The sequence below is a fragment of the Platichthys flesus genome, chromosome 24, assembly GCF_949316205.1.
Source record: "Platichthys flesus chromosome 24, fPlaFle2.1, whole genome shotgun sequence".
NCBI classification, from domain to species: domain Eukaryota; kingdom Metazoa; phylum Chordata; class Actinopteri; order Pleuronectiformes; family Pleuronectidae; genus Platichthys; species Platichthys flesus.
The window spans coordinates 6,149,322-6,174,882 of record NC_084968.1 but is presented as its reverse complement, the minus strand read 5'-3'; the positions used below and the strand labels follow the sequence as shown (position 1 = coordinate 6,174,882).

The window sequence follows — 25,561 nt, the reverse complement described above, 5'->3', positions numbered from 1 at the left end:
CCAGTTGTCATTTATAATGTACTTTTACTCAGGTAGAAAAGTTTTAGTATTTTTACTGTAACATGAGTACTGTGGTCTATTTAACTCAAATGTTTGCGTTCTTCCTCCACACTAATTTTACAACTGACCCTGATTTCAAAGCTACGTTTTCCTTAAATCTATGTAGTGTTTATTAAAGTTGTTTTTGAGTTCAGGATGGTGCCGCACTGTCGGACTACACGATCATGTTAAGGATTATTTGCCTGACATTTGAAAACATGGGCACTGTCTGTTCATGCTACCTCACCCCAGAATCCTAGCTGCATGAGGCCTTAATGACAAATGCCAGGACGGGGAGTCTGACCTCAGTCTTCACTCATGATGACCGTTCAAGGCAAGATACCTTAATGTTCCTGTCCAATCATTTTGGGATGGAGTGGTTTTCATGTTTTAATAGATTGACCTGCAATGTTTATATGATCACATATCACATTAGAGGTTTCTCTCACAGGGCAGTGTCCCCCTCGTCCACAGTGCTGGATAGGAGCAGGTGCTGTCTATGGTAGAAGAGCAGAGGTCACAGGAGGACCTTAAGAACAAGAGGAGGAAGTGGATGAGAGCAGTGCTGATATCCCTGAATAAAAATATCTGCTGTCTGTCATTGTTAGGGAGGGGGCTTCCAGGCATTTTAATGTGAAGGTTTATCAAGAACATATTTTCTAGCATAAATTTGTCAGTGTTAAAAAGCCGTACACCAGCTGTAAGATCTGGAGAAATACAAAAATCCACAGATCAGTGATATTACTTTCAAGATTCACTAAATTTATCAACCAATAAAATAACATGCAAGAGATTCACTACCCCAAATGCATATATCTATATGTATGCAGTGAGTACCTCGAGTTTTAGTACAGTGCTTAAGAAATGCACCAAAAAATCCAAACAAGTCACAAATGTAAGATATCAGATTTTAATTATAAATCTGAAAGAATCAATAAGAAAAAAATTGTAAATGATTTGAGCTGTGAATAAAGACACATCCAGCACGTGTGGGCCCAAGTAGAAAGGCAAGGAAACAGCACCATCTAGTGGTGAAAAACAAGTACAGGAAAACCTGCAAAACATCGAACGCAGTGCTGATTTCTTTTGATTGAAGCCTGAATTATCTTCAGATATGATTTACAACCCTGAATTTGTTTTCTGTCCAATTAACGGTGTACTTTATTATACATGTCAAATGTAAACAAAGGAGCAAAGATTTTGAATGAAGCAGCCAAATCTGGGATATGGTATCTTGCAGTGAGATACTACACCATGGTCAAAAGTCATTATTGTAATTATTACTGGCATTATTAGCGATGACGCTAACTATTACAAACAGGACGGTAAATTATCCTCCACTGCACTCTCATTGGCTGCTGCTGAAGGTGTGTCGGTAGAAAACGTCGGCATTGGCTGCGTAGTCCATGATCAGCGCGTCGCCTAAACTCTGAGCTCCAAGACTGGCGCCGCCGAGCGCCGAGGACTGCCTCAGGCTCAGGAGGCTGTATCCATGGAGACGGCCCTTGAAGTGGTCAGATGAGGCGAGTTCATCGAGGACCTCCGTGAACCCTGGTCAGAGAGAAACAGGAAGTAGCAGAGAGCAGCATCGAATCATGTCAATGCAAATTAAGGTCCTGCCCCTTAGCAACCTCTTATATGAACCAATAAGGAGGCAGCTGATGAACCAGGTGTCTGTTCATCTGGTTCTGGATTTAGCTTTATACAGCTGGTATGGTAGGTCAGCACCAAGTAGGACACTAGACCGACCTGGCTTCAGAAGCTCCCAGCTCTTCCACACCGAGCCGACGCACAGGATGGGCAGGCCGTGCTCCCCCCTCAACAGAGGCTGTCAGGAGACCAAGATGTAGTGAAACACGAGGAGTCAGCGTTTATGGCGAATGAGTGAAACACACCTCGGTGCTGTTGTTGTTGTGTGTGTGAGGATGTTACCTCTTGTGCTGCAGGCAACACGGCTTCCACATGTTTTCCCAGGAGTCTCCCGGCCTGAGTGAACACGTACCGACACAGAGCGTCCCCGGCCTCCGCACCTTAAACGCAAAAAAAATATTTTATTTTACCCAACTTGCTATTTTAGACTGAGCAGGAAGTGATGGCACAAATTACCCTCAGCCAGCTTCTTGCAGAAACCAGCAAAGTGGGACTTCTGGAAGTTCCTGTAGAGGTGCGGCAGCAAGTCCATCAGATCTGTCACCTGGGATGAATTCAGTTCAAGTTACTACACCCCCACAGTCGGTTTAAAGGTTAAAGGTCAGCTCTTCCCTGCAGCAGCTGGGAAGAGACCGATTTGTCGCTGCAGTCTGACCTGGAAATATTCCTCCATGGCTTTTCGGACGTGGGTGATGTCATGAGGAGGAGCGACCAGGCGGTCTCGGGCATCGAACACCGTCTTCACCGCCAAGTGAGCGATCCAGAACGCTGAGAGACAGAGAGGTGAATCAAACCAGACCAGTTTTAAAGCATGCAGTTTGTCCGTTTTTTAATGGGTCTCGTGTCGCCGCAGGGTTACCCGATCCTTCATCTCCCATCATGTGACCCCAGCCTCCGCAGCCGATCTGCGAGCCATCGGGATTCACCAGCTTGCAGTTGGAGCCGGTGCCTGATATCAGCACGACACCTCCTACAGGGAGAGAAACACTCTGAGCAGAGCGGACATGACGGTAACGACTAGATGTCACCGAGCCATAAAGTTAGAGAGCATCCAGTATAAATGTTATCTCTTACATAGAGCCACACCTGGAGAGGGTAAAGTGTCAACCTTTGAATTGTTAAAACCCTTTCAGGTCATGATTTCACATTGTAAAATATTTGAGCATTAAAATCCACATTAGGGATTCATATATAACACAGTGTGAATGAAGGCAACTTTTGAAATTACCACAATCGCTAGCGGTTGCCATGGCTCCGATGGCGTCAGTGGTGATGAAGTAGTTCTGGCTGAGACCGGGGAAGCGTTCCTTCATGAGAGCAATCAGTTTGTCGATGGCGTCCTTCTGCTCCCCTCCGCTCAGAGACATGCCCTGACACACACACACACACACACACACACACACACACACACACACACACACACACACACACACACACACACACACACACACACACACACACACACACACACACACACACACACACACACACACACACACACACACACACACACACTTCTGTATAAGGTACTTTCCTTACAGCTCAGTCAAAGTTTACATGCGTTAGTATGAGGTCAGTGTGACTGACCAGTGAGCCCAGTGGCGTGTTTGGATCCAGTCCGGCCTGCACCTTGGCTCTCTGCACCATGTCGTTGATGGTTTCAATACATTTGTCCACCCCCACCAACTGAGTAAACACACACACACACACACACACAAACATACACACACACAGAAAACATCTGTACGTATTCAGAATTTTGTAGCTTACACAATAAAAAAAGTATTAAAATAAAGTCCCTGCTCACCCAGTGGTTGGTGGACGGCCCCTCTGTCTCCGCAAGGATCCTCCCATCTCCTGACACCAGAACCGCCTTCGAGGCAGTCCCTCCACTGGAGAGAGAGGACAGAGGGCAGGGGACTGGTGTGGTGAGACAAACACTTAAATAACCATCAAGGCCACAACACAAGAAGCCATTAGGGCAAAAAAGAGATGTAGCCTACATGTTCCAAGATGTAACCTCACAGAGGAGCGAGCACAGACTCAGATCAAGAACAAAAAAAAAGCTTCAAGAATATTGAGCTATGCTAATTTTAATGTAAATGCATACACACACAAAAACAGACAGCAACATTTAAACTGGAAGTGATCACGAGACTTCAGTCAGAGGGGAGAAGGAAAGTGGTTCACTACAGGCGGCTGCGCTACTTTCCTACACGGGACAGGCGAACAAAACTACAACAGGAAACAGGAAACACTCACTTTAACTGACAACTTCAACAAATCTCAAGGTTTTTACTATTTAAAGACTTTCTCACCCCTCCACTCCTCCGAACACTGACGCCATGTCCCGGTTCCTGTTTATGTCCTGTTCAAGTGAGCCGGTATCGCGAGAGGAAGCAGCTGAACTCTCACCTGTAGTGCAGATTATTGACCAGTAGATGGCAGCAGTGTCTGTGTTTTTCAACAGGTGTTCTAAATAAATATTTGACCTACAGTAAATGATGGGACTTTTTTTTATAAGTAAAATCAATTATGTATAATCATGTATTATTAATGTAGTTATTATTAAAAGTAGTAGTGGTGATTAATTCTATTGTAGTCAAATATATATACTTTATTTACTATACTATATCCCAGTGGGTCAGGAAGAGACCCAGAAGGTCGAAGTATATTTACATCAAATACAATTCAAAAACTATTAAAAAAAACATCCTATTTTAGCCACTAATGTTACAAAAGCTAAAAAAGAACACTACTTACATTAAAAATAAAACCCTGCAAATATTCACCAGCCCTCTGCTACCCACTCATATCCTGTTATAGCTGATGAATTTACAGCATCACATGAAAAACTGCAATACTAAGCAACTCTCCGGCATAGTTAAAGTTACGAGCTGGTAGCTACTAAATCTATATCTACTTGATTATATTTAGTAAACAAGTATTATGAACAAGTTGAATACAAAATATAAATGATAATATGATTGTGCATTTATTAGACTGTTAATGCATCAGTGGAAGGAGTCTCAAATCAAAATGTGTAAAACTTAAAAACAACACTATGTTGTCTTTCATTGGCTTATTTTATGTTGTGAAAATAAAATCTGAAGGGTAACAGTAACCAGTAGCTGTAGATAAAATGTACCAGAGAAGTCCAAAATGTCAATACCCAAGTGCACATAACCTTAAATGTCTAATCTTCTCATGCACAGTACTTGAGTACTTGTACTTTTCTCTTTCCACCACTGACTGTGTGTGGGACAAAAAGTGAACGACAGGACATGTACAGACATTTGTTCTCTACTGGAGGAACCCTGGCCAGTTAAAAACCCATTTAATGCCCTGACTCACGGTCTAAAAATCCGCTGTGACTGTCAAGAACAATACTGACCGAGATGAAACACCATGTGCTCATGGGCCTGAAACAGGGACAACAACATTAGGTGACAATGCGAGCCAGCAGGAGGCATCTGCAACACATTAATATGGAAGCCGGCTGGTCTTGCAAACACAGGCTGCTTAGAGAGAACTTTCAGTCTATGGCAACTGACATAGGTCTGTGGTTCATATATGTTAAAGTACTTACTGTAGGTATAGGGAATCACAGCAGGTTTCTATGAGGTTTACCGTCCTGCTGTTAACTACAGCACTTTATTATCATAATATATAATATAATCATCACCTGTGGTTCAGTGCATACAGTTTATTTTACATCATGGTTTATGTATGTGTTAGAAAGTGTGTGTGCGTGGGTGTGTGTGTGCGTGTGCGTGTGCGCGTGAGTCAGCTGAAGTTACACAAGAGTGAGGAGGAGGAAGAGAAGCTCAGCACGCGCCACTCACTCCTCCTGCAGGAGTATGTCAAGTTAAGCATGGTCCCTATAGTAACAGATGTTAGCCTTTCACAATAAAAGTGTGCACTAAGCGACACAATTCATTTACTACTTAAACTTTTTCTTTAATGCATGTTTATAAAATGTGTTTCAAACCACTTTATTCCATACCTTATCTCTTGCATTCACTTTGTGTTTGTGCTGTATTGTATTTTTACATAGTTTATATACATAACTACATTATAAACCCCAAATATGTGTGAACATATTAATAAATACTTCCCCAAATCTCTCAGGTTACCAACTGTTACTACTACTACTACTACTAATAATAATAGTAATATAAGTTTTCCAGTTGATCTAATAGTTACAAAGTGCAGATTGTTAAATATATACATTTGGGCTAAATCAAGTTACCACAAATAAATAGCTGTACTTGAGATTAGATAAATCTGGACACAGCTCAGTTCTTTTGATCCTGTGGGATAATTATCGACATATTAAAATACATTTTTAGTGTTGCTATTTTCTACCTGGCAGAGTATTCACTATTTGTTTTTATTGTGAAGGCTGTAAGCGGATGTGTCAGTGCAACATCTGGAGGCTGATGTTCCGGTGAAAGAGGAGAGAGAGAGAGAGAGAGAGAGAGAGAGAGAAAGAGAGGCAGCACAGAGAGTGCGAGAGAGAGAGAGAGACCCGGCGACAACATCGAAGACCTCACCTCAAACTGGTCTCTGTGGACCACCGTGACCCTGTGAGGATCCGCTCCACGTTCCACCATGACCACGAGCGGAGGTGAGAGAAACGGGAAGTGAGAATCAAAACCACCCGACAGCCGAGAAGTTTGGTCCTGCAGCAAGTTCAAGTCCAAGCTGTGGTTTCTGGAGGGAGAGCAGCCTCTGGACTGGGAGTGGGCATGGACACCCACGTTAAGGAGGGACAACTCTATGTGCAGCACCAGAAGTTTGGCAAGGTAAACTTTTGATGGTTCTGTTGTGGCATCGTTGTTTGGCTCATTTGTTGATCAATAGAGTTTTCACTGAAATAATGAGCGTGTTGAGGGTGTTAAATAACAATGAAACGATTAGACACTGACCAGCAATAACTAAAGCATCTAAATATGAGGAAGTTCCTTTCAGGAAGCTAAAAACAAAATGAAAAACTCTTTAAACATACTTTATGTCACTTTGTGAATATTATTAGTATCATGTATCATTATTCCTCATAATCTAGGTTTAGAAATGATAGGAAGTCACCAAAAAACATGCCGATCCCAGTTGTAAACCAGTAAAGGAGCATTTGGCGTGGCAGTAAATAAACAGGCCGAGCACACACTGGTGCAATTACAGACCAGTCACTGTGCAGAGAGAGGAAGTTGCTGAAGTGTCACTGATCTGATCTGGACTGGTTTTGATATGGTGTATGGAGTGAAGCTACTGTGCATCTGTATTTAATATCCGTGTGTGTGTTGATGTGCTGGTAAAACCCTGGTGCACTGTACTAAATGTCAGTAAATGTCAAAACACACAAAGGTTGGATAGAGCTTTTAATACACTTTTCAAAATCATGCCATCGAGTTGTAGAACAGGGAAGTTCACACCTCTGCAAACACAACCTTCATATAGATCACGTGCTTGGACTGGATACGGCTAAAAGGACAGTGATTACACTTGTGTGCGTGTGTGTGTGGGTGCATCGGAGTGTTTGTCTCAGTTCATGGTCTCGCTGCAACCCTGCCTTTGGTGTCAGAGCCCCACTGCCGGATAAGAACTCACTTGCGCTTTCAGATCGGTAAAGAGGGTCTTTGTCTCTCCGTCTCTCTCCATCTGGTCATATGACGCGTACCAACAAAAACACTCTGGCCCCGTTTCCTGCCCTGAAATCACCGCTCCCACAATGCAGCCCTGCAAAAACACAGCTTGAAGTGGTTGCAACGGAAAATGGGCAAACTCAACCTCTAGTTCTACCAATGCACAACTGATAAGAAAAAACGCCTGAGAGGAGAAGTGAACAGGAAGCTCGAGGTGTTCTATCAGTGTTGAAACTGCTGCCATGGTGGATTATGCAATGCTGCTAGTGGACGTACACGCTCACACATATATAGGCCCGGTCCTGTGTGCACACTCGGAAAATGTGACTCAAGAGGGAGGGATTCTCTTTCTGACTGCTCTCTCATGTCATGTCAAGCAATGGCCCTTAGCTGTCAACCATCAAGCCTCGATTACATTTATTTGTCAAAGGAGTTTGAAAATGACATCTTGGGAATCACTTGGGAGTGATGAGTATATACTTGTAACCCCCATCCCCCCATCCCCCCGTCGGAGCCTACAGGTGGATGCTGGGCCGGTGGAGGGGCTGAAGCAACTGGCAGCAGTTCGAATGCAGGGGGGGGGGGGGGGGGGGGGGGGCAGGCAAAGGGAGTGATGGGACATCTTCCTCTGCTTAAACAGCTCGCCTGGGAGTGTATTATAGAAGACTGTGGAGAGTGAGGTATGTCACATGAGGCACGTCACATGATTCGGAGCAGCGCAGCTCGAGCTGGCTGCCTGAACCGGATCGCTCCATTCTGGCCTCCGCTCCCCAAAATCCATATCAATAGGGCTCTGATGAAAAGAGTGTTGTTTTCAATAATCTATTAAAGAAGCACAAGATGTGTCTATGTACACATGTGCTGCGTCTCTATAAGTATAAAGTGAACCTTTTAGTTTTATTTTTTATTTTAGTTGGTTAAGAGTTAAGACAAAGTAAGAATTTGAAAGATTACATCGTGGGCACATGATATGATTTTTTTTTTGTAGATATTTGTTAATTTCACTAATATTTTCATTCGAAATACTCAATATTTGTTATTCTATGATTCAAACATGCAATTAGATAAAAACATTAGATTTAACTCAATGCAGAGGAGGCCGAGACGTCCTGACTGCCGCTGGCTCGAGTGTGGTGAAGTGCAGCCTTTCCAGTCAAACATCCCTCCTGTCTGCATGTCCACTTCTACGAACTCCACACGTCGAGCACACACTTTCTGACCCACAACCCTGATGATGTCACCTGGGTTGTTGTTTCACCATCAGAGGTGGCAAGTGAACTCAACTTCCCGTACAAAAATAGTTGAACTGAAACTTTGAGACGTGAAAAATGAGAAGCATGTTCATCTCTGTGTTTCAGACTCCTCTCACAGACAGCAACATATTTGCTGCGTCCTCTGAACTGTTTCACACACACACATACACACGCACACACACACACACAAAGGTATTCATACCATCCTGAGCACGAGGGGGTCGGCCAATCAGAAGCACATGTGAACAAGGTGAACGGGCTGGGCTGCTCTGTGAAGTGCAACTGAGATGTACGTGAACACAACACGGTGGTTTGTACAGAGTTTATACTGTAGGATAACACTCCTACATTTACTGCTGTTGTTATTCCATTCTTTTCCACATTTGAAGCTGACATTTGATTTCAAGTCGTGGCTGAAGTGGTGCACCGGAGCCGCGGGAGATTTAGTGCTGAGAAAGTCTTTCGTCTGTGCGTGCATCTGCTTGCCCTCCACGCGGGGTTCACGTCCCCTGTGCTGCAGTCTGGAGAATCTTTTGGCCACATGCTGATGTGAATGACTCCGCAGCATTACTACAGACAACAGCTCGGGGCTCTCCGCCACCTCAACAGACTGGGTGTGCCAGGATAAAGTGGAATTACACACCCTGAGGCGGCTACATTCATACATCAGAGTTTCATGTCTGAAGTAATAATTTGCGCATGGATTAATAGGACTGGGTGGCATCAGACACTTAATCATACTTTATAAAGAAACCACCTCTTTTCTAGTAAAAAGCAACCCGACGGAGGAAAGTGTGTAATTGTCCGTGTACACTCTGCAGCAGATGTATTTTAAGGTTGAGTGTTGTGGTTTTGTAATTTGGTCATGCATGGGAAAGAAGGATTAAGCTTGTGCAGAAACCAGAATTAGCCGAGTTCTTACTCACCCTTTTACCGGTGTAGTTTTCTTTCCACTGCCACATTTCATTGGCTTTTATCACCTCATGGGATTCCATATCACATTCCATAATGTATCTCAGCACAAGACGACCTTCTCTGTCACTACAATCCACTAGTAGTTGAATTAATATGTCTGTTTTAGAGACGGCCCGGGCCAATGCAGATATGAGGGAGACAAAATTGCAGATACAGATATTTCAGCTGGTATATATGTGTATTTGAAATTGTCTCGTTCCAACAATAATGACCAAATTGGCAATTGTTTTCAAGATGTCATTGTGAAACCCTTCTGATAAAGAAGTGTAACTGAGTCCTGATATTTCACATTATTACCACAAACATACGTAATTATGAAAAACCACAAATAGAAAGACAACACAAATACAACCAAACTTACATCCATCATCTATACTCTAATTCCTTCAAGGGAGAAACCTGAATGCCCATTTTTTCCCAGATGCTGACTCTGTAAATACAAAAGTCTTTATATTGACGAATATCAGCAAACAATAACCCTGATATCTCAGTGAGCCGATCTTGTCACTGTGGCCTGAAGTCACACATATGGTTTCTATGTGTTGTTGGTGATGTCATTCCAGTGAAACAAAGACAAAGATATTAACTGTTGAATGGACGCTGACAACGACAAAAGGCCGATTTTCTGCTTTTGTCGTAAAATCGGGCGATGACTCCATTTATATTTTCACAAGACAATCTCTTTGATCTCCCTGCAGGGTGGGTCCTTCTCCTCTAAGTCGGTCATTGCAACATTTCAATAGTGTGGATTATTGCTTAGATTGTATTCAAGTTCCCACACTGCTTATTGTTTCCTGTGAGTATAATCAAACCTGGTTTCCACTTCAAAAGCCACATTTCATTCTAAATGAAATGATAATATTGTGTTGTTTTCAGGATGAACAAATCGTTTTTTTCATGACAAACGCTGCAGTGTTGCGCCACGGCCTCGTCACCCGCTTCCTCCATTACATGCAGTTGGTTTGAGACAGTGGTGACTCTTTGTGTATCATGTTTAGTAACAGCTCTGAGTGCTAAGCCCTATTTGGCCATATACAGAACAGCCTGTGTTGACTGTTCTGTATAGATGTGAATGTTTTTTTTGATTTTGACATTTCAAAGTTTTCTAGGCCTCTGTTTGCAGGTGAAGCTAAAGTGATTCATCGGTTGATTAATCATTTGATCACAACACATTTGATAACTCCTTCATTGTTTGAGTCATTTTCTAAAACACGAATCCCCCAAACTGCCTCAAAATCAAATCATCAGTAATATTTTTCCATCACGTGTCTCTGAGGTCTCTCTGTGGCCGGTGGGATCCTGGTTGTTCCGATAAGCTAACTAGCATCATGATGTAAAGTCTCCTGAACAACTTTTAAAGAATGAAATCTGTGGATCTCCTTCTGCACTGTCATGTTGTGTCAATAGATTTTGTCTTCGGAAAAGAATCCAAATCAAAGCAAACATTTGAATGATTTAAACCTGCAGTAGGTGGGATCGCTAGAAAATGTCTCTCTCTTATTTTTCGATAATACACTCTCTACATATTTTTGATTGCTTTTTTCAGTTGTTTCCGAAGCTGGAACAGTGACCTTTCCTGTAGGATTTTCCACAGTTTTTATTTCATCGAAGAGGGGAGCAGCCAATGGGAGCGCCCTCTATCTCTGAACTGCTCCGTGATCAGTCAAAGTCCCACAGCCTAGATTCCTCTCAGATCACTTTATTTACATTTGCAAATTGTTGCTCATAATGAAAGAAATGTGTGACCTTCCCCTTGTTTGAATCTTATTCTGAAATACGTGACATTGTATTAACAAGTTTCTCAAAAATAACACTGTGGTTTGTGCATGCAAAACGAAATGTGATGTTAATCCATAAACACATAAACGAAGGATCACGCCAAGCTTATTTTAGTTTTAACAAAGCAAGGCTCCTATCTACATGACAGAAGAGATGAACAACGGAAAATCAGTCGCTGCTTAAATAGAACAACTTGTAGTCTTTGAAGCTTGTGGTTTCCTTAATAATTTCTATTTGGAAATGTGTGTGTGTCACTGAAGCCAGTGGGTTGTTTTCGGGAGTGAAACACACACACACGCACTTGTATCCGATCTAATTCTGTTGTGTTCTGGTGAGCAGGCAGGTCATCAGTGAGGAAGTCTCCCTCCCTCCGTCTGTCATCTCGCTTTTGCATAATTTCCACTCGGTGTATTTGTGGATGATAACGGCCTGCTGCCTTATATGGAACAGCAGTTTCACATGCAGGAAGTGAGTGTGCTGCAACAGATGGTTTAGAACAGGCCGAGGGAATAATGAAAACAATACAAACAGATGCCCCCCCCCCCCCCCCCCCACACACACACAGACATACTCACACACACACACAAAGTGAGAAACACCTGGGTGCAGAAGAAGGAAGTCAAGCGAATCCCAGAGAAATCCCACGCGTTTCCTGTCCTTTCTGGCAGTGGTTGGGTTTGAGATGTAGAAACCGATGAAGCCGGTTTTCACATGACGCGGCCTTTACAGCTTATTAAGACATGAAGGGGCGTGTTGCTGCTGTTATATCAGGAGCAAATACCACAATTAGACCTTTTAAACTGACTCACACGCCTCTTGTTTCCATGAGTATTTTTACGTAATGTTTCCACTTCTGTTACAGCTAACAGCTTTTTTAACAGCCTTTCCAATGAAAATTTAACGAACAAAACTATGTTCACCATTGGCAATGTTTGCTGTAAGAACATGACGACTATACAGCGGCGTCAAGTTTAGCTGGTGAACATTATATCTGGGCTAATATGCAACATTAATATCCAGTATCAATATGCCCTGCATAAATGTGTGTGTGTGTGTGTTTATTTATCTATATATATTTTGATTTGAAGAAATACTCTTGGAGAATAGATGATGTTGTAGCTGTGGACCCCGTTTGGGACCTCGGGCCTCAGGTGGAACCACACTGTATTGCAGATTATTTCACAATAAAGGTTTTCAGTTGGCATAGAACGTACAGTAACAACCGAGTCTTGATGTTTTACAGTTTAACCCTAAGCTTTAGAATACATAAATGAAAACACAAATACAACCAAATATATAGAACCTAAATAGAAAAAACATACCGTAAGCATGGATGCACATCTTCTCTGCATTGTTTATTCTCTAAATTAAATGTTTTCATATCAGTAAAAACATAAAAGGCTTATTCAGATATTTCTGTGAAAGGTTAATATTTTATTGGCCAACCAATAAATCAGTTGGTTTCTATACCAACAGGCAACCTATATCTACAATATATAAATGTTCTCAATATCTGTCGGGCTGTAGTTAGTTGCTGTTACACCCGATACATACAGATCTGGGGGCTGCTTGCTGGTCATGTTCATTTTCAGACGTATCGCTTGATGTTCTTTTGCTCAATCTGTAAACAAAGTGAAAGCTTACTGAGCAGGGATCATTTCAGGACCTCTAGTTGACGTGTTTCTTCTTCGTTCGCTGGATTTTCCCTGCTGGCTGAATGATTTTCAAAATGCTGACCTTCCTGTCACAAGCTCAGCTCATTGACTGTAGGGGGAAACACACACACACACACACTCGCACATCTAGAGGGTACGAGGGACTTCCCAAATCATTTCATTTCTGCGTTCTAGTTCAGTTTCTCCTTATGTGAAATGCTTTCTGTAGTGTTCGTGCAATATCTCACATTGTGCCACCATGTCCACTTTTGACACTGAACATCCGGAGTCTGAAACACCATCGCTGTGCGTCCTATTGTTCTGTATTGTGTATCATGTTGTTTGGTCGTGTCCCTGTTTGTTCCCCAGGGAGGAAGAGATCATTGTTGGCTCTTCCTCCTCCCTGTTGTCCCCGTCACCTCGTCTGCAACCAGTCATGTCTTGATTTTAACCTGTTAGGGACCTGGGGTCAGGGCTGCGTCAGGGTATTCTTTGGTGTAAAATGTTCTCTAACCTCATGAAATTAAGGAAAAATAGTCATACCAGCAGTTATAGTCTGATTTTTATCGAAGCGGGTGTATTTATTAAAATGGATTTTTTTCAGCAATCATGCCAATGTTATAGAAAACATTATGTGAGAAAGGAAATAAGATAAAGTAAATTTAAATAAAATCAAGTCGATTTTTCAGAGGTAAGTAAACAACCAAGAAAAACAAGCAGATATGCTGAAGAGTGTTGGCAAGAAGCCTTTTGGCCTGCTGGTTACTTCAAAATAAAAGCTTGAAACACGCTCAACACCACAAACTAACAGTATGAGTCGTACCTGATTTTGACAAAGTGAATATAATATCTTTGTAGTAACACAGAGCAGTGTCAATATGTGGTTCTTTGTGCTCTTTGGTCCAGATTGTCATCATCTTGTGTGGAGGGTGAATGGTTCTTTTCTCTCTGAGCAGTGATGACTAATGCTCTTAACCGTGATTCGCTGCTGTTGATTGAATGCAGGGGAAACAACCAAGTGTGGAATAGATCTGAGTCAAGCTTCAGTGGATTTATCACCACACGCCTCCCACATGAAGACCCCAGTCAGCAGACTCAGGAACAGTTTGCTTGACTCAATTCTTCTGTGGACGTTCACATTTTCTTTTCTCTACTCATCCATCTTTGATTCAATGTGGCCAACTCCGCATTTGACTTCTCCTTCATTGCTGCCTGAACAAACCACATGTAAAACACGTTTCCCTTCTCAGAAAGACAATTTCAGTTTGTGCTTTCAACCTCCTCGTTTTCCTGTCATCCTCTACCCGGTTTGTCTACTTTCAGTTTTAGTTCGAAGGAGACATGTGAAGCTCTCTCAGTTTTTCCTTTTCTTTAGTGTTATGTTGGGTTTTGTGTTGTGTAGGTATTTCTGGATTTATCAGAGCTTTTCTTAGCCAACTGCAATTTGAAATAATGAGGCTGTGTTGATATGAAAATAATAATATTAACTTTCTCTCCTCTTCTCCTTAGAAATGGAAGAAGAACTGGTTGGTCCTATACCCGGCCAGCCAAAACGGCATCGCCCGCCTCGAGTTCTACGACTCGGCCTCAGGCAGCGGGGGCGGGGCCAGCGGAGGCTCGGCAAGCGGGTCCAATGAAAAAAACAGGAAGGTGGACAAGAAGATCATCCGCCTGTCCGAGTGCATCTCCATCCTGCCGGCGCTGACGGAGAGCTGTCCCAAAGAGAACATGGCGGCGTTCTGCGTGGAAACCAACGACAAGACGCACGTGTTCGCCGCAGAGAAGAACGCCGCCATGGAATGGATGAATACCATGTGTGACATCGCATTTCAGGTATCTTTACTCTTTTCCCCCTCCTTTATCTTGCAGGTATGTGGATGTGTGCGTCACACAAAGCAGGTTGATTGATGCCATTATGTGTTTGCTTTCAACAGTGTTTGCACTCAGTGACTAAGACAAGGGTGGATGTGTGAGGTTTTAAGTCGAAGCTTCCTCCGCGTGTTGAAATTCTTTTTGTGCTCTCATTGTCTTAATTCGTGAATTCAAACAAAGTAACACAATATTCTGAGTTTGGTCGGAGAGAACTGCTGCTTTAAATTCAGTTTTCAACAATGTTTGCGTCAGTCTGCCAAATGTTCCCACAAGGCCCCGGAGGGTCCTCGCAGGCCACAACTATTGAGTGAGCTAACACGCACATACACATGAACACAACATACTGTCTCTGCAGAAAGGAAACCAGAGGGAGTTTCCTGGAGGAAGAGTCCATCCGCTTCACTCACTGTTGCACACACTAACTCTAACTCTTCATTCTCTTTCCCTTTCTCTTATATGGTTCTGTCCTTATAGTGTTTATGCTGAAAAGCTCCCAGTTTCTTTCCCTCTGTAATCTCAAGAGCAAACGCGCCTGTTGCCTGTGAGAAACGTCACCAACACGACTACCTGCTTGCGGTGAATCCCCCGGAGAATCTCCTGCTGTTGTCTCACATGAGCTCACATGAGTGACATTATCCAGAGTTTTTGCTTTCACACACTCCGCAGAATGTCCGGGGTTCAGTGCATGCCTGATAGCGGCTTCTGTGTTTGGTCCACAGGGAGGCAGCGGAAGCAGCGGCAGTGCGGTCGCAGACTCTAATGGAGGACCCCAGGACATGCAGATGTCTGAAAACCTTATCTACTACTCCAGAGAGGAAGGTGAGGATAAAAAAAAGGTTAATGTCAATAAATTTGATTGATAATGTCATCGAAAGAAAAACGTTTTTTAATCAACATATGAGTCTTACATATCCCCCATCCTCTCCTCGCAGTGAACGAGTTCTGGGTGAGCACTCAGCGAACCGAGGCGTCGGAGCGCAGCGGCCTGGCGGGGAGCTACTGGCTGAAAGCCGAAAGCGACGTCCTGATCTTGAAGGAGCCGATGACCAAGAGGAACGTCCTGGTGTGGCCCTACAAGCTGCTGAGGAGATACGGGAGAGACCGGGTGGGTACTGAGGAGAAGGGATCGATCTCTGGCAACACCTGACCAGCAGGCTGAGGAAGCTTGTTGCGTTTAAATTTAGTCCCAGGCTGTGACGATTGGTTATTAGGAGGTGCACAAGACACTTTGAGTAACTGTGTGTGCGCACGTGGTCAATGTTTTGATGTCAGAGATATTGAGCTATTTAGGCTGTGGCTGTTTCGGCATTTCAAAATGCCTTCAGTCACGTGAACTTGGACACACATTCAACTCCGAATCTGTCCCTAACTCCATAGGTGATGTTCTCATTCGAGGCGGGTCGGCGCTGCGACTCGGGCCCGGGCAACTTCACCTTCGAAACCAAGCAGGGCAACGAGATCTTCACGCTGGTGAACCAGGCCATCCAGTCGCAGAAGGCTCTGACGGAGGATCACCACCTCAGTGGCCCCTTGAGCCTCGACCCGGACTGCCCCTCGTCGCTGCAGCACATACGCACCGCAGCCAGCGTGACGGGAAGCTGTGACAGCAGCAGCAGCAGCAGCCGGGAGGCCGACGGCGATTCGGGCGGCAGCAAGCCGGGGTCCGCGGACGGCGTGCTGGGGAAGAGGGAGCTGGGAGACGGAGGAGGCAGCGGAGCGGGGAGAGGTGGAGCAGCAGCAGCACTAAAAGGGAGGAGTTTACCAGAACCGCCAGCCATGCCGGGGGTTTTGGGGGGAGAAGGGGCCCCTCCACGGACTCATAGAGGGCACGCGGCAGGAAAAGGTCTTTCCTCAGCTGATGAACATGCTGGACTGTACTCTGAGCCAGCGGACTCAGTCCGTCTGCCTCTGTACAGTGCTGAGTGCCTCTACTCGGACCCGGTGGACAGCATCAAGGGGCAGAACCAGACCAGCACCGCAACCACCCCTCCAGTGCCCAGCCCACGAATCCGACCTGTGGGAGATGAGGCCTCGGCAGGTGGCACCCAAGGGGATCATCACCACAGGAAGCCACCGGACCTGTTCTCACATGTGTACGACCAGATCAGCCTGGAGTTACTCCAGAAAACAAGTGCTCTGAGTCTAAACGGGGCGGCAGGGGGGGGAAGAGGCACAGGAAGAGGGGTGAACAGTAACAGGCGACCCCCTGGAGGCCATGCAGAGGGCGCTGTGTCCCCTCCCGCTCCTCCCTCGGAGCACATATACGACGAACCAGAGGGCTGCGCCAAAGGAAGCGTGAGTGCACCCGCTAGTTTAGACCTGAGTATCTACAGCGAGGCCCGTTTGGAGCCTTACAGCCAGAAAAGACAGGAAGTGGTGGCGGCCGCATCAGGACACTCTCTGCCGCAACTGGGCCCGAGCCGTGGCACAGCGCCTCCTTCTGCAGCTTTGAGGGGGCGAAAACCGGTCACTGCTCCCAAACCTGCAAGGGAAATGTTCGGTCGGAAGGAGCCAGTGCCACTGCCCCCTGGGAAACACGGCGGTAATATGAACAACAACAACATTTGGGGGGGAGGAGGAGGAGGGAATGAGCTGTTCAGCGAAGTGTCGAAACAGACGCCTGTGAGCTCCTGGTGTAGCCAGAACCAGCAGGCGCCGCTGAGATCACCTGACGTTATCTATGACAACTTGGGAAATATTTAACATCTTTATTCCAAACGTGGACTGAACCTTTTTATCCTTTTAAATGAGAGAGACGGAGAAGAAAAATGAGAACCAAGCACATGTTCTCACTTCTTCCATCTTTGGACTGGATTCATTATTTGAGACAGTCGATTCATTTGCTGTGGATTAGCTCACAACGATGAGAAAACCACATTATGATGGTATTTTATGCAACTGTTGTCGGGCCACCCTGTGTGTGTGTGTGTGTTTAAGAAAGAGGGAGAGTGAGTGTTTGCATGGCAAACCCATAATTGGTGTACGAAGCCACAGTGCGGTCGCACAAACAGAAACCGTACGGATTTGCCAAAAGGAGCTCGGCCTACAGGCTTCACTGCAACAAGCTGAGAGAGCAGCTTGCTGCTTCTCCACAGTTTGAGACAATGTGACGACGAGGACTTGATCTTTGACCGGAATGGAGCTTTCTTTTTTTGGGTGTCTGGGACTTGGAACTTTTGTGTTCTCTGGACTGATGACTTATCTTAATTCCCACCAAAATAAAGATGTAGAACATTTTCACCCCGGATCCACTCGTTGGAAAAACTTTGCTGTTCCAGTTTTGGAGGAGGCCTGAAAAGTGGGACTTTTGGACCCTATGTTGACGTACATGGTTCAAAAAGGGTTTATAGATTTAAATTGGCTACTTGTTGCACAAGATAAAATAATGTGATGTTTCTCTGTACAGACTAACAAACCAACCCCCTGTTATGTGTCAGTACTTGTGAGTATGTGTCAGAAACAGCTGTGCTGTCTGTAAATATTACTAAAAATAAAAATGTCTCTAGAAAACATAAAGCAACAAACTCCCCTAAATGCAGCATCACTACTTCCCCTGTGTGATTTATCTCGTCACGAGCCAATTAGACACAGTTATCTTGTCCTTGTAAATACTTTTCTGTTCAGGAGCGAGTGGGACAGTGAAACAGTCTGACCTCATCCTCCACCCCCCCCCCCTCCGCCACGCTCTGTTTTTGTTGTTTCAGGCGGTTTCCAACCACTTAATCGCACCGTTAATGTCGAGCCTCGAAAAAAGGAGACAAAGACGTCCTTTCTTACTTTTCCTGTCTTTCTCGCTTCCTTTCTTTGCCTCCCCGCCTCAATTCTGTTGTTGGGTTGCCGTGGCGACAGTTAATGGCGGCCGGTTCGAGTCGGACACGCCATGCATTTCAACCGCGGAGGTGGTGTTAGAGGAGGCCAGCGAAAAATGGGAAGAGGGAGGGGAAAAAACGCAGCAGAGAAAAGGGCTAACGTGTTGGTGGTTCTCCCGAGCTGAGGATGGGGACTGGGAAAAATAAAGTGATGTAAATGAGAAGAGAGCAGATGAAAAAGAGGCTGACGTGATGAAAGCTGGCTGCAGGAACCTGTCTGCATCTGGTTGGCTTACAAACCGGTACAAACTGTTCCCTTCACCGCCGCCGCCACCGCCACTGCCCTTCATCCCTATTTGTCCCTCTCCTTTTTTTTTTGCGGCCTTTATCCCCCCACCTGCTGCTGGAGAATGTTCTGGACAGGAAACTTCTCTAAAAAAACGAAGTGACGTGCAGAGGAGGGGGAAGAAAAACAGACTTTCTGCCTTTCTCATTAAACTCAGAGTGAACTCTTTGAAAAAGGCCTGGTGGAGGAAAGGGCACCGAAGCGCAGCCTTGATAGTTGCGGAGTTTTCAGCGGCAGACACTTTTCAATTGGGGTCAAATAACAACATATTTTATCTCAAGGCATTTGGTGGAGACTTTCTGTTATTCTAGAAAAAAGCAAACAGTTCCCACAGCGACAGTGGAGAGAAATAACACCTCCATTTAACGGGGAGAAATGGGGCGGCCAGGAGATGTGGTTGGACAGAGAGGAGAGTGAGACCAGAACATTTGTGTAACCGTAATACTTCAGCTCTGTCAGACTGGTTGTTATGATGGAAAAAAAACTATTATAGTGATAACGTATGCGTTTGTTATCACGATGAAGCAAAAAGTACCGAACTCATTTTTACAAGATTTGGTGGAAGGATAACCTATTAGACTTTGGTGCAGATCCAGCACCCTCTTAAAGGGCATGGCCTTTAATAATCGGATGTAAAGCAAATATCGTGGGTCAAAGTTCACCAAACTTGAACTGCCACTCTGCGATATGCTCTGCCACAGGAAGTAAACGTTCCACTCGTACAGAGGAACGGGTCAATATGCTCGTTGATTTGTCAGAGAATAGATCAGGCATGTTTAGGGAAATTAAATGTGGTTTCATAAAGGCACCATTCTAGTTTAATATTGTAAATAATGATTAGAATTTTGTGCTGAATGTTAAGTCCATTTGAGTAGATTCACGCATTGCTTTTTTTAAAGTTTTAAAAGTGTTTCTACTATTTATAGGCTTCAGATGCGCTGACTTCCTGTGGTGGCCTGGCAGCCTCACATTAACGACAAGCCTCTGTGTAAAGCCCCAGCTAGGATGACTAACTTCTGGTTGTGGCGTTGTGTTTAACGAGAGTGGTATCAGTCTTCACCTTTGACTCAGGGAGGAAGGAGGAAGGCTATTTCCCAAGATGTTAGACGTTATACCTTTTTAAAGGCTGTAATGTCCTTCAGAGTTTCTTCTGTGTAGCTATGATGAGTCTGAACACATCACCCACAGAAAGTATCCTGGCTTCACTGGAGAGTGTTATATATCATAATGAGTAGTTGATTTGGTTTTATCACTTGACACAAAATTAAACAGAACTTCACAAAAACAAACAAGTTCACTTTCTGTCACCTCGTCTGCTCCCTTCCTCTCATTTGTCTCCTCATCTGCTTTGACCTTTAACACATCTGCAGAAGCAGTTCAACAAACTGCCTGGTGTGGTGTGGTGTGTGTGTGTGTGTGAGTGTGTGTGTGTGTGTGGGTGTGTGTGTGTGTGTGTGGTCTGCGTCTGGTCTGCGTCTGTGTGACAGAGACAGCTATAGATAAGTCTATGTGTGAAAACATTTCTCCATCTCGCACAACTGCAGCCATATCACCTTTTCTGCGTGCTTTGTGATTGCGTGCGCATGTGTGTTGTTGTGTGTGTGTGTGTGTGCTTGGTGTTATTATCTGTGGCTGACACCGAAAAAGCATATCTCACTTCATAGTTTCAGATCCACCTCTGGGAGCTTGGGAGAAATCAGTCAGTGGAAAGTTGATTCATTTTGAAAAAGGAGATTGAAAAAAAGAAGCATATTCAGTGTAGATAAATACACTGACACACACACTAACACACACACACACACAACCGTTGACTATTAATAGGCCAGGGTCAGTCTTCCTGTTGTCTGCTCAACATCTTGTGACTTTTTCAGGGTCTGTTGTTCGGTCGCTGACTTTTTTTTTAAAGGTCATGTCAGACTCACAGAAAGAGAACTGGATCAGTCCGATACCAAGAAGCACTGAATCCTGACATCACACCAACAAACAGGTGCTTCTTGTGGGTGCTGGGTTGTTTTTACATGCTGCAACAATGTTTTAATCTTGTCGCAGAGCTTTATGAATCTTGCGGAGCTTTGAGAATCCCCTTCACAAGATACTAGGGAGACTGCACTTAATCTGTGCTGAGATCCGAGATATGTCAGATGCGGAGTTGCTCACACACACTAACACACACACACACACACACACACACACACACTCAAATGTTTTGAATGCACCTGTAGACCTGCAGTGTTTTTTGGGGGAGGGGGGCACTTGATTGGCCACTGCTGGGAGATAGAGGGGTGTGGTGAGAAACCGAGTTGTGGCCTCTGACACCAAAACAATGATCTGAAAGAAATTCATAAACTATTACCACGGGTGACACCTTTCAAATAAAACATTGCCATTAGTGCAGAGCCCCTTAGGAAGCCTTACAACTTTTTACTAATCTACATATTAACATATAGCTCAATATGTTGCGTCCCTAAGCTTGTTAATACAGACGAGCTGCAAGGTTGAAAGAAGCGGGAAAAAAGTGTTTCCTCTGCCGACAGGTCGCGACCCCGTCCTCTTTCAGATTCACACCTGTCAGCTGCACTGTGTCAAATAAAAGGAGGCGCTGGGGGCTCTGCGTTTCCTGAATCTGTTGCCTGTTGGTGACATGAAGAATAAGACACCTGATGTGACGGTCTGATTAGATGACGACTCGTCTGTGCCCTGCCTTCACCTGAAACCCAGCAGACCACCATCGGTTTATTTTTAGCCCCGCGCAGACAAACCCATTCACTGGTGCGTCTGAAAGAGAGAGTTTCATTCACTCATTCTCTGCTCTCGGTGCTGCACCTGAAGGAAGTGACAGACTCTCGCTCAGTTTCTGAATAGAGGGGATGCCGATGCAGAGGAATGTGTGTGTATAAAGGGATATTTGTTTCCAGCCTGGTTCGGTGGCTCGTAAATGTTTTAGGGACAATGACAAAACACGAAAGTGAGTTCATGCTTAACCACTGGAGCAGATGAGGTGATTCACCAGTCTGCGACAGAGACATGTCAACAAGCAAATCAGACATCCAGACATTAGGGCCTGCGTGGGAGTCGAGACCTTTTCGGAGTTCTGTCAGCGGGATGATAATTCGCGTCCCTGCAGCCTCCTGACTTCATCTCCTCACTTCCTCCTCATCGAGATGCACTTCCTCTTTCTGTTCTTACTCACAGCGGCTTGTGAGAGAGTTGAGTATTCTCTGCCCGTAACTTGTGGATGAACTGTGACTCCTGTGCTGCTTCGCGTCCCGGCCCTGTCCCGCTGTGCGTGTCCGTCCAGTGATGACAATCGCAGGAAAGAGACAGTGTATTATAGTTTATGAGACAGTTAGAGTCTGGCAGAGGGTTTGTTTCTGCAAAGAGGGAAATGGAACAGTGCGAACCAAGCAGGAAGTCCCAGTACTAATATTATCCCGACTCAGATACAGAAGCTGATGAGACATAGACGAGATATTACTGCACTTTTTAGACAGGCAGCAGACAAGAAAAGAGCTTCTTTTTTAAGGTCAGGTTGGAAAAATGCTAAACACTTTGTGAAACTGCAAGAACAGTGTTCGAAAACCGCTTCAGAGGAACAGCTGACGCGAGTTCACCGTCTGCCAAATGAGACAATACGGTGCAGGGAAAGGTCATTTCTACACCCTCAGGAAACAATGAGTCTGAACTCAAGAGACAAACTGTCTCCTGTGTGGTGGTATGTGATGACTGGCACTACTTTCGTATTCTTTTGTGTGTTCTTTTCCGAAAGTAACACTGACAAAAAAAGATGCGTCTCATCCAGTACCAGCACCAGGAACAGCTCATTTGAACTCATCTTTGATTCTTTGATGATTATGGATTTATTAAAAATAACAATTTTACTTTATTTTATTGACACTATTGGATGAAATGCTATGAAGGGTGGCGTGTGGAACTTTGAGTATAGACAGTTTTTAGTATAGACACTATTTCATGTTCATCCCCATGCTCATTCACATTGACACAGTTCATAGCACTTAGCTTTCATAATAATCCTCTCACCAAATACACAGTTTAATGTTTAACTTTTTAATGGTTGGTAGATCTGATAAACTCAAAGGCTGCTTGCAGAGTGCATACATCCGGTGAATTTATTTACTGATTTTACAGAAAATAATTCATGGATCTTGACGAAAATGATCAGGCACCTTGGTGCTGCTGCATTGAATTTCTGCCTCGGTAAGGTATGTGCTGTTTTGAGTGACCTTCAAGTTAGACATGGTTTCTTTAATGTTGCCCTAAAGCACGTGGTCAACCTGACTCAGAACAGATGGGTTCAATTTATTGTCGCCCTTTGTGTTGCTGTGTCGACTGCAAAGATAAGAGTGTTGTCTATCAATAAATACACTCTTAAATATTTAGATCCATGTGGTTTTTGTAGCCCTGTACATCTGTGACAGTTTCCATCCTGCAGGCAGAAGTTGAATAAATGAGCTATGTTTGGAAGCAGCATTTATTAACGTACAGTTCATAAACTGTTAAAATACAACTCTGAGAGAACCTGAGTACATAAATAAATAAATAAATATATATATATAAATATGTAGAACTTACAAAAAGATCAACCAACAGCTGAATCACAGTTTAGCCAAATGGTATGAATTTACAGAGAGAACAAATAACATCAATCCATGTTCTTTTACTTTAAAGATCAAACTGTAAACTAGATTTAAACCACAAGGACATTAAAGCTGGAACATGACCGAGCTACTATAAGATAAAGATGTTGTCATGTAAAACAACAAAGAACAAGTAAAGAAAAGCTCATATGGGTTTGAAAACTCAGCAAAACCCCTAAAAGAACCCTCTGAATGAATTTGCAAACACAAACAATCGCACTTTTGTTGCTGTGGGTCGCGTCCCATTAATGTCTCACAGTTGTGACATTTAATGAGGGGTGTGTTCCGGTCAAACGGAGGAACTGTGGCCAGGGGGAGAAGCTGCTGTGGTTCTGTTTCGAACCAACGTATGGAATTCAAAACACTCAACTTGAGCTGGTGAAGACCAAAAAGAAAGTACTGAGCGAGGACGGAAAGGAGGGAGAGAGAGAAGTGGGTAAAATGTCAGCGGGTAGTTTTGGACGTCCAGAAGAATTCTCCTTGGAGACAAAAGCATCGTTGTGGTTGTAATTCGGCGAATGCGGAAGTCCCGCGACATCACCTCGTCATGTAGTCATTGACCCTAAAGTTATAAGGTTAAACGAGTGAGTGGAATGGCGGGAGACTGATTAAGTCTATGCAAACGAGTGTGTGTGTGTGTGTGTGTGTGTGTGTGTGTGTGTGTGTGTGTGTGTGCGGATGACACTGCTCTTCGAGGAGTAATAACTTATTAAAAGGGATGATGGATTTTTGCAACGACCACAATCTACGAATCAGCATGACCGATCAATGTTGCTCAGAATTCAACCAGTGATGTCACTGCATGCACTCGAGTTAACCCCTGCACACATACACACACACACTCGCACTGGAAATTCTTCATCGCAAAGTTACCATGTTTAAAATCAGTTTTCTCTGTTCTCCTTCCATCCAACCCCCCACCTCGCCGCCTTTCAAGCCCCAGAGAGAGAGCGTGCTGTGGGGGTGAAGGCGAGCAGAGAGGCCCCTCTGTCTGCTGCTCTCTTCTCTCTTAAAACAGTGAAGCTGTGTTCACGCTGGGACTTAAGGGCCAAATGGAAAAACCGAATGTGCATATGTGTTTGTCTATACGTCGCTATAGTATCAAAGCTGCTGTGGGTCTTCTTTATTGCGCCCTCGGTTGTATTTCTGTCACTGGTTTCTTTGTGTTTTGATCATGTGTTTTACTGCGTGTGTTGGCGGCTGTGCTGCAACATCTAGACGTGCTTACATCAGCTTCTAATCCCTCTCATATCCCCACCCCGCGCCTCTTTTATAATTTTTTCGGGAATTTCTTTATTAGTCTGTTCCCTCCATCTTCCATTGTCCCGCTGTTTCCCTTCTTTTCATTTTCTCTCCTGCTTTCTCATTGTTTTTAACATACATTAAAGTTTGTCAGCCACAGCAATCTAAAGATGGAAGGGACTGGAAACTTTCCTTTCTCTCATGCACACCCACACACACACGCCACACACGCCAGTTGGCTAATCGGACACCATCATAAAGTTCGTGAGCAATCATGCGGCTTGCAAAACCTTTAAAGCCAAAGTAATTTGCACAATGCGAACGCACTCATGCTTTGTTGCACTTTGGGTTATGACAGTTTTTTTTCGCACCTCCTTTTCGTCTCTATTTATTCCTACCACACGTATAACATAACCTAGATGTGAGTTTAACAAGCCTTCTGTGAGCGTATATGTGTGTGTGTGTGTGTGTGTGTAACTGTGAGCCACACTGTTTCTCTCTCGAAAGCCCTTTGAATTGACAAGTTGGCTTTTCAAACTGTTTTATATGTTAAATAACTTGTAAAGAATGTTATTCACTGCCTCGCTCTCTCTCTCCCCTGTCATTGCTCCCTCGGCACACTCACCCTCCGGTTGCTCTCC

The 25,561-nt window shown here is 44.3% G+C and overlaps 2 protein-coding genes across 2 annotated transcripts; one reads left to right on the top strand and one right to left on the bottom strand.

Annotated features, from left to right (window-relative positions):
* Nucleotides 1–935: 935 nt before the first annotated feature.
* Nucleotides 936–6,369, bottom strand: nagk (N-acetylglucosamine kinase). Its single transcript, XM_062384411.1, has 11 exons — nucleotides 6,246–6,369; nucleotides 4,008–4,104; nucleotides 3,497–3,581; nucleotides 3,277–3,375; nucleotides 2,918–3,059; nucleotides 2,549–2,659; nucleotides 2,345–2,457; nucleotides 2,146–2,233; nucleotides 1,972–2,069; nucleotides 1,789–1,867; nucleotides 936–1,590 (listed from the first exon to the last, which is right to left on the bottom strand). Exons 2-11 carry the CDS (start codon nucleotides 4,034–4,036, stop codon nucleotides 1,388–1,390), a joined length of 1,047 nt encoding a protein of 348 aa, XP_062240395.1. The 5' UTR covers nucleotides 4,037–4,104; nucleotides 6,246–6,369; the 3' UTR covers nucleotides 936–1,387.
* Nucleotides 6,365–18,395, top strand: dok1b (docking protein 1b). The gene is made up of 5 exons (XM_062384410.1): nucleotides 6,365–6,497; nucleotides 14,506–14,829; nucleotides 15,588–15,687; nucleotides 15,801–15,973; nucleotides 16,246–18,395. The coding sequence occupies exons 1-5, from the start codon at nucleotides 6,441–6,443 to the stop codon at nucleotides 17,569–17,571; spliced, it is 1,980 nt and encodes a 659-aa protein (XP_062240394.1). The 5' UTR covers nucleotides 6,365–6,440; the 3' UTR covers nucleotides 17,572–18,395.
* Nucleotides 18,396–25,561: the final 7,166 nt, after the last annotated feature.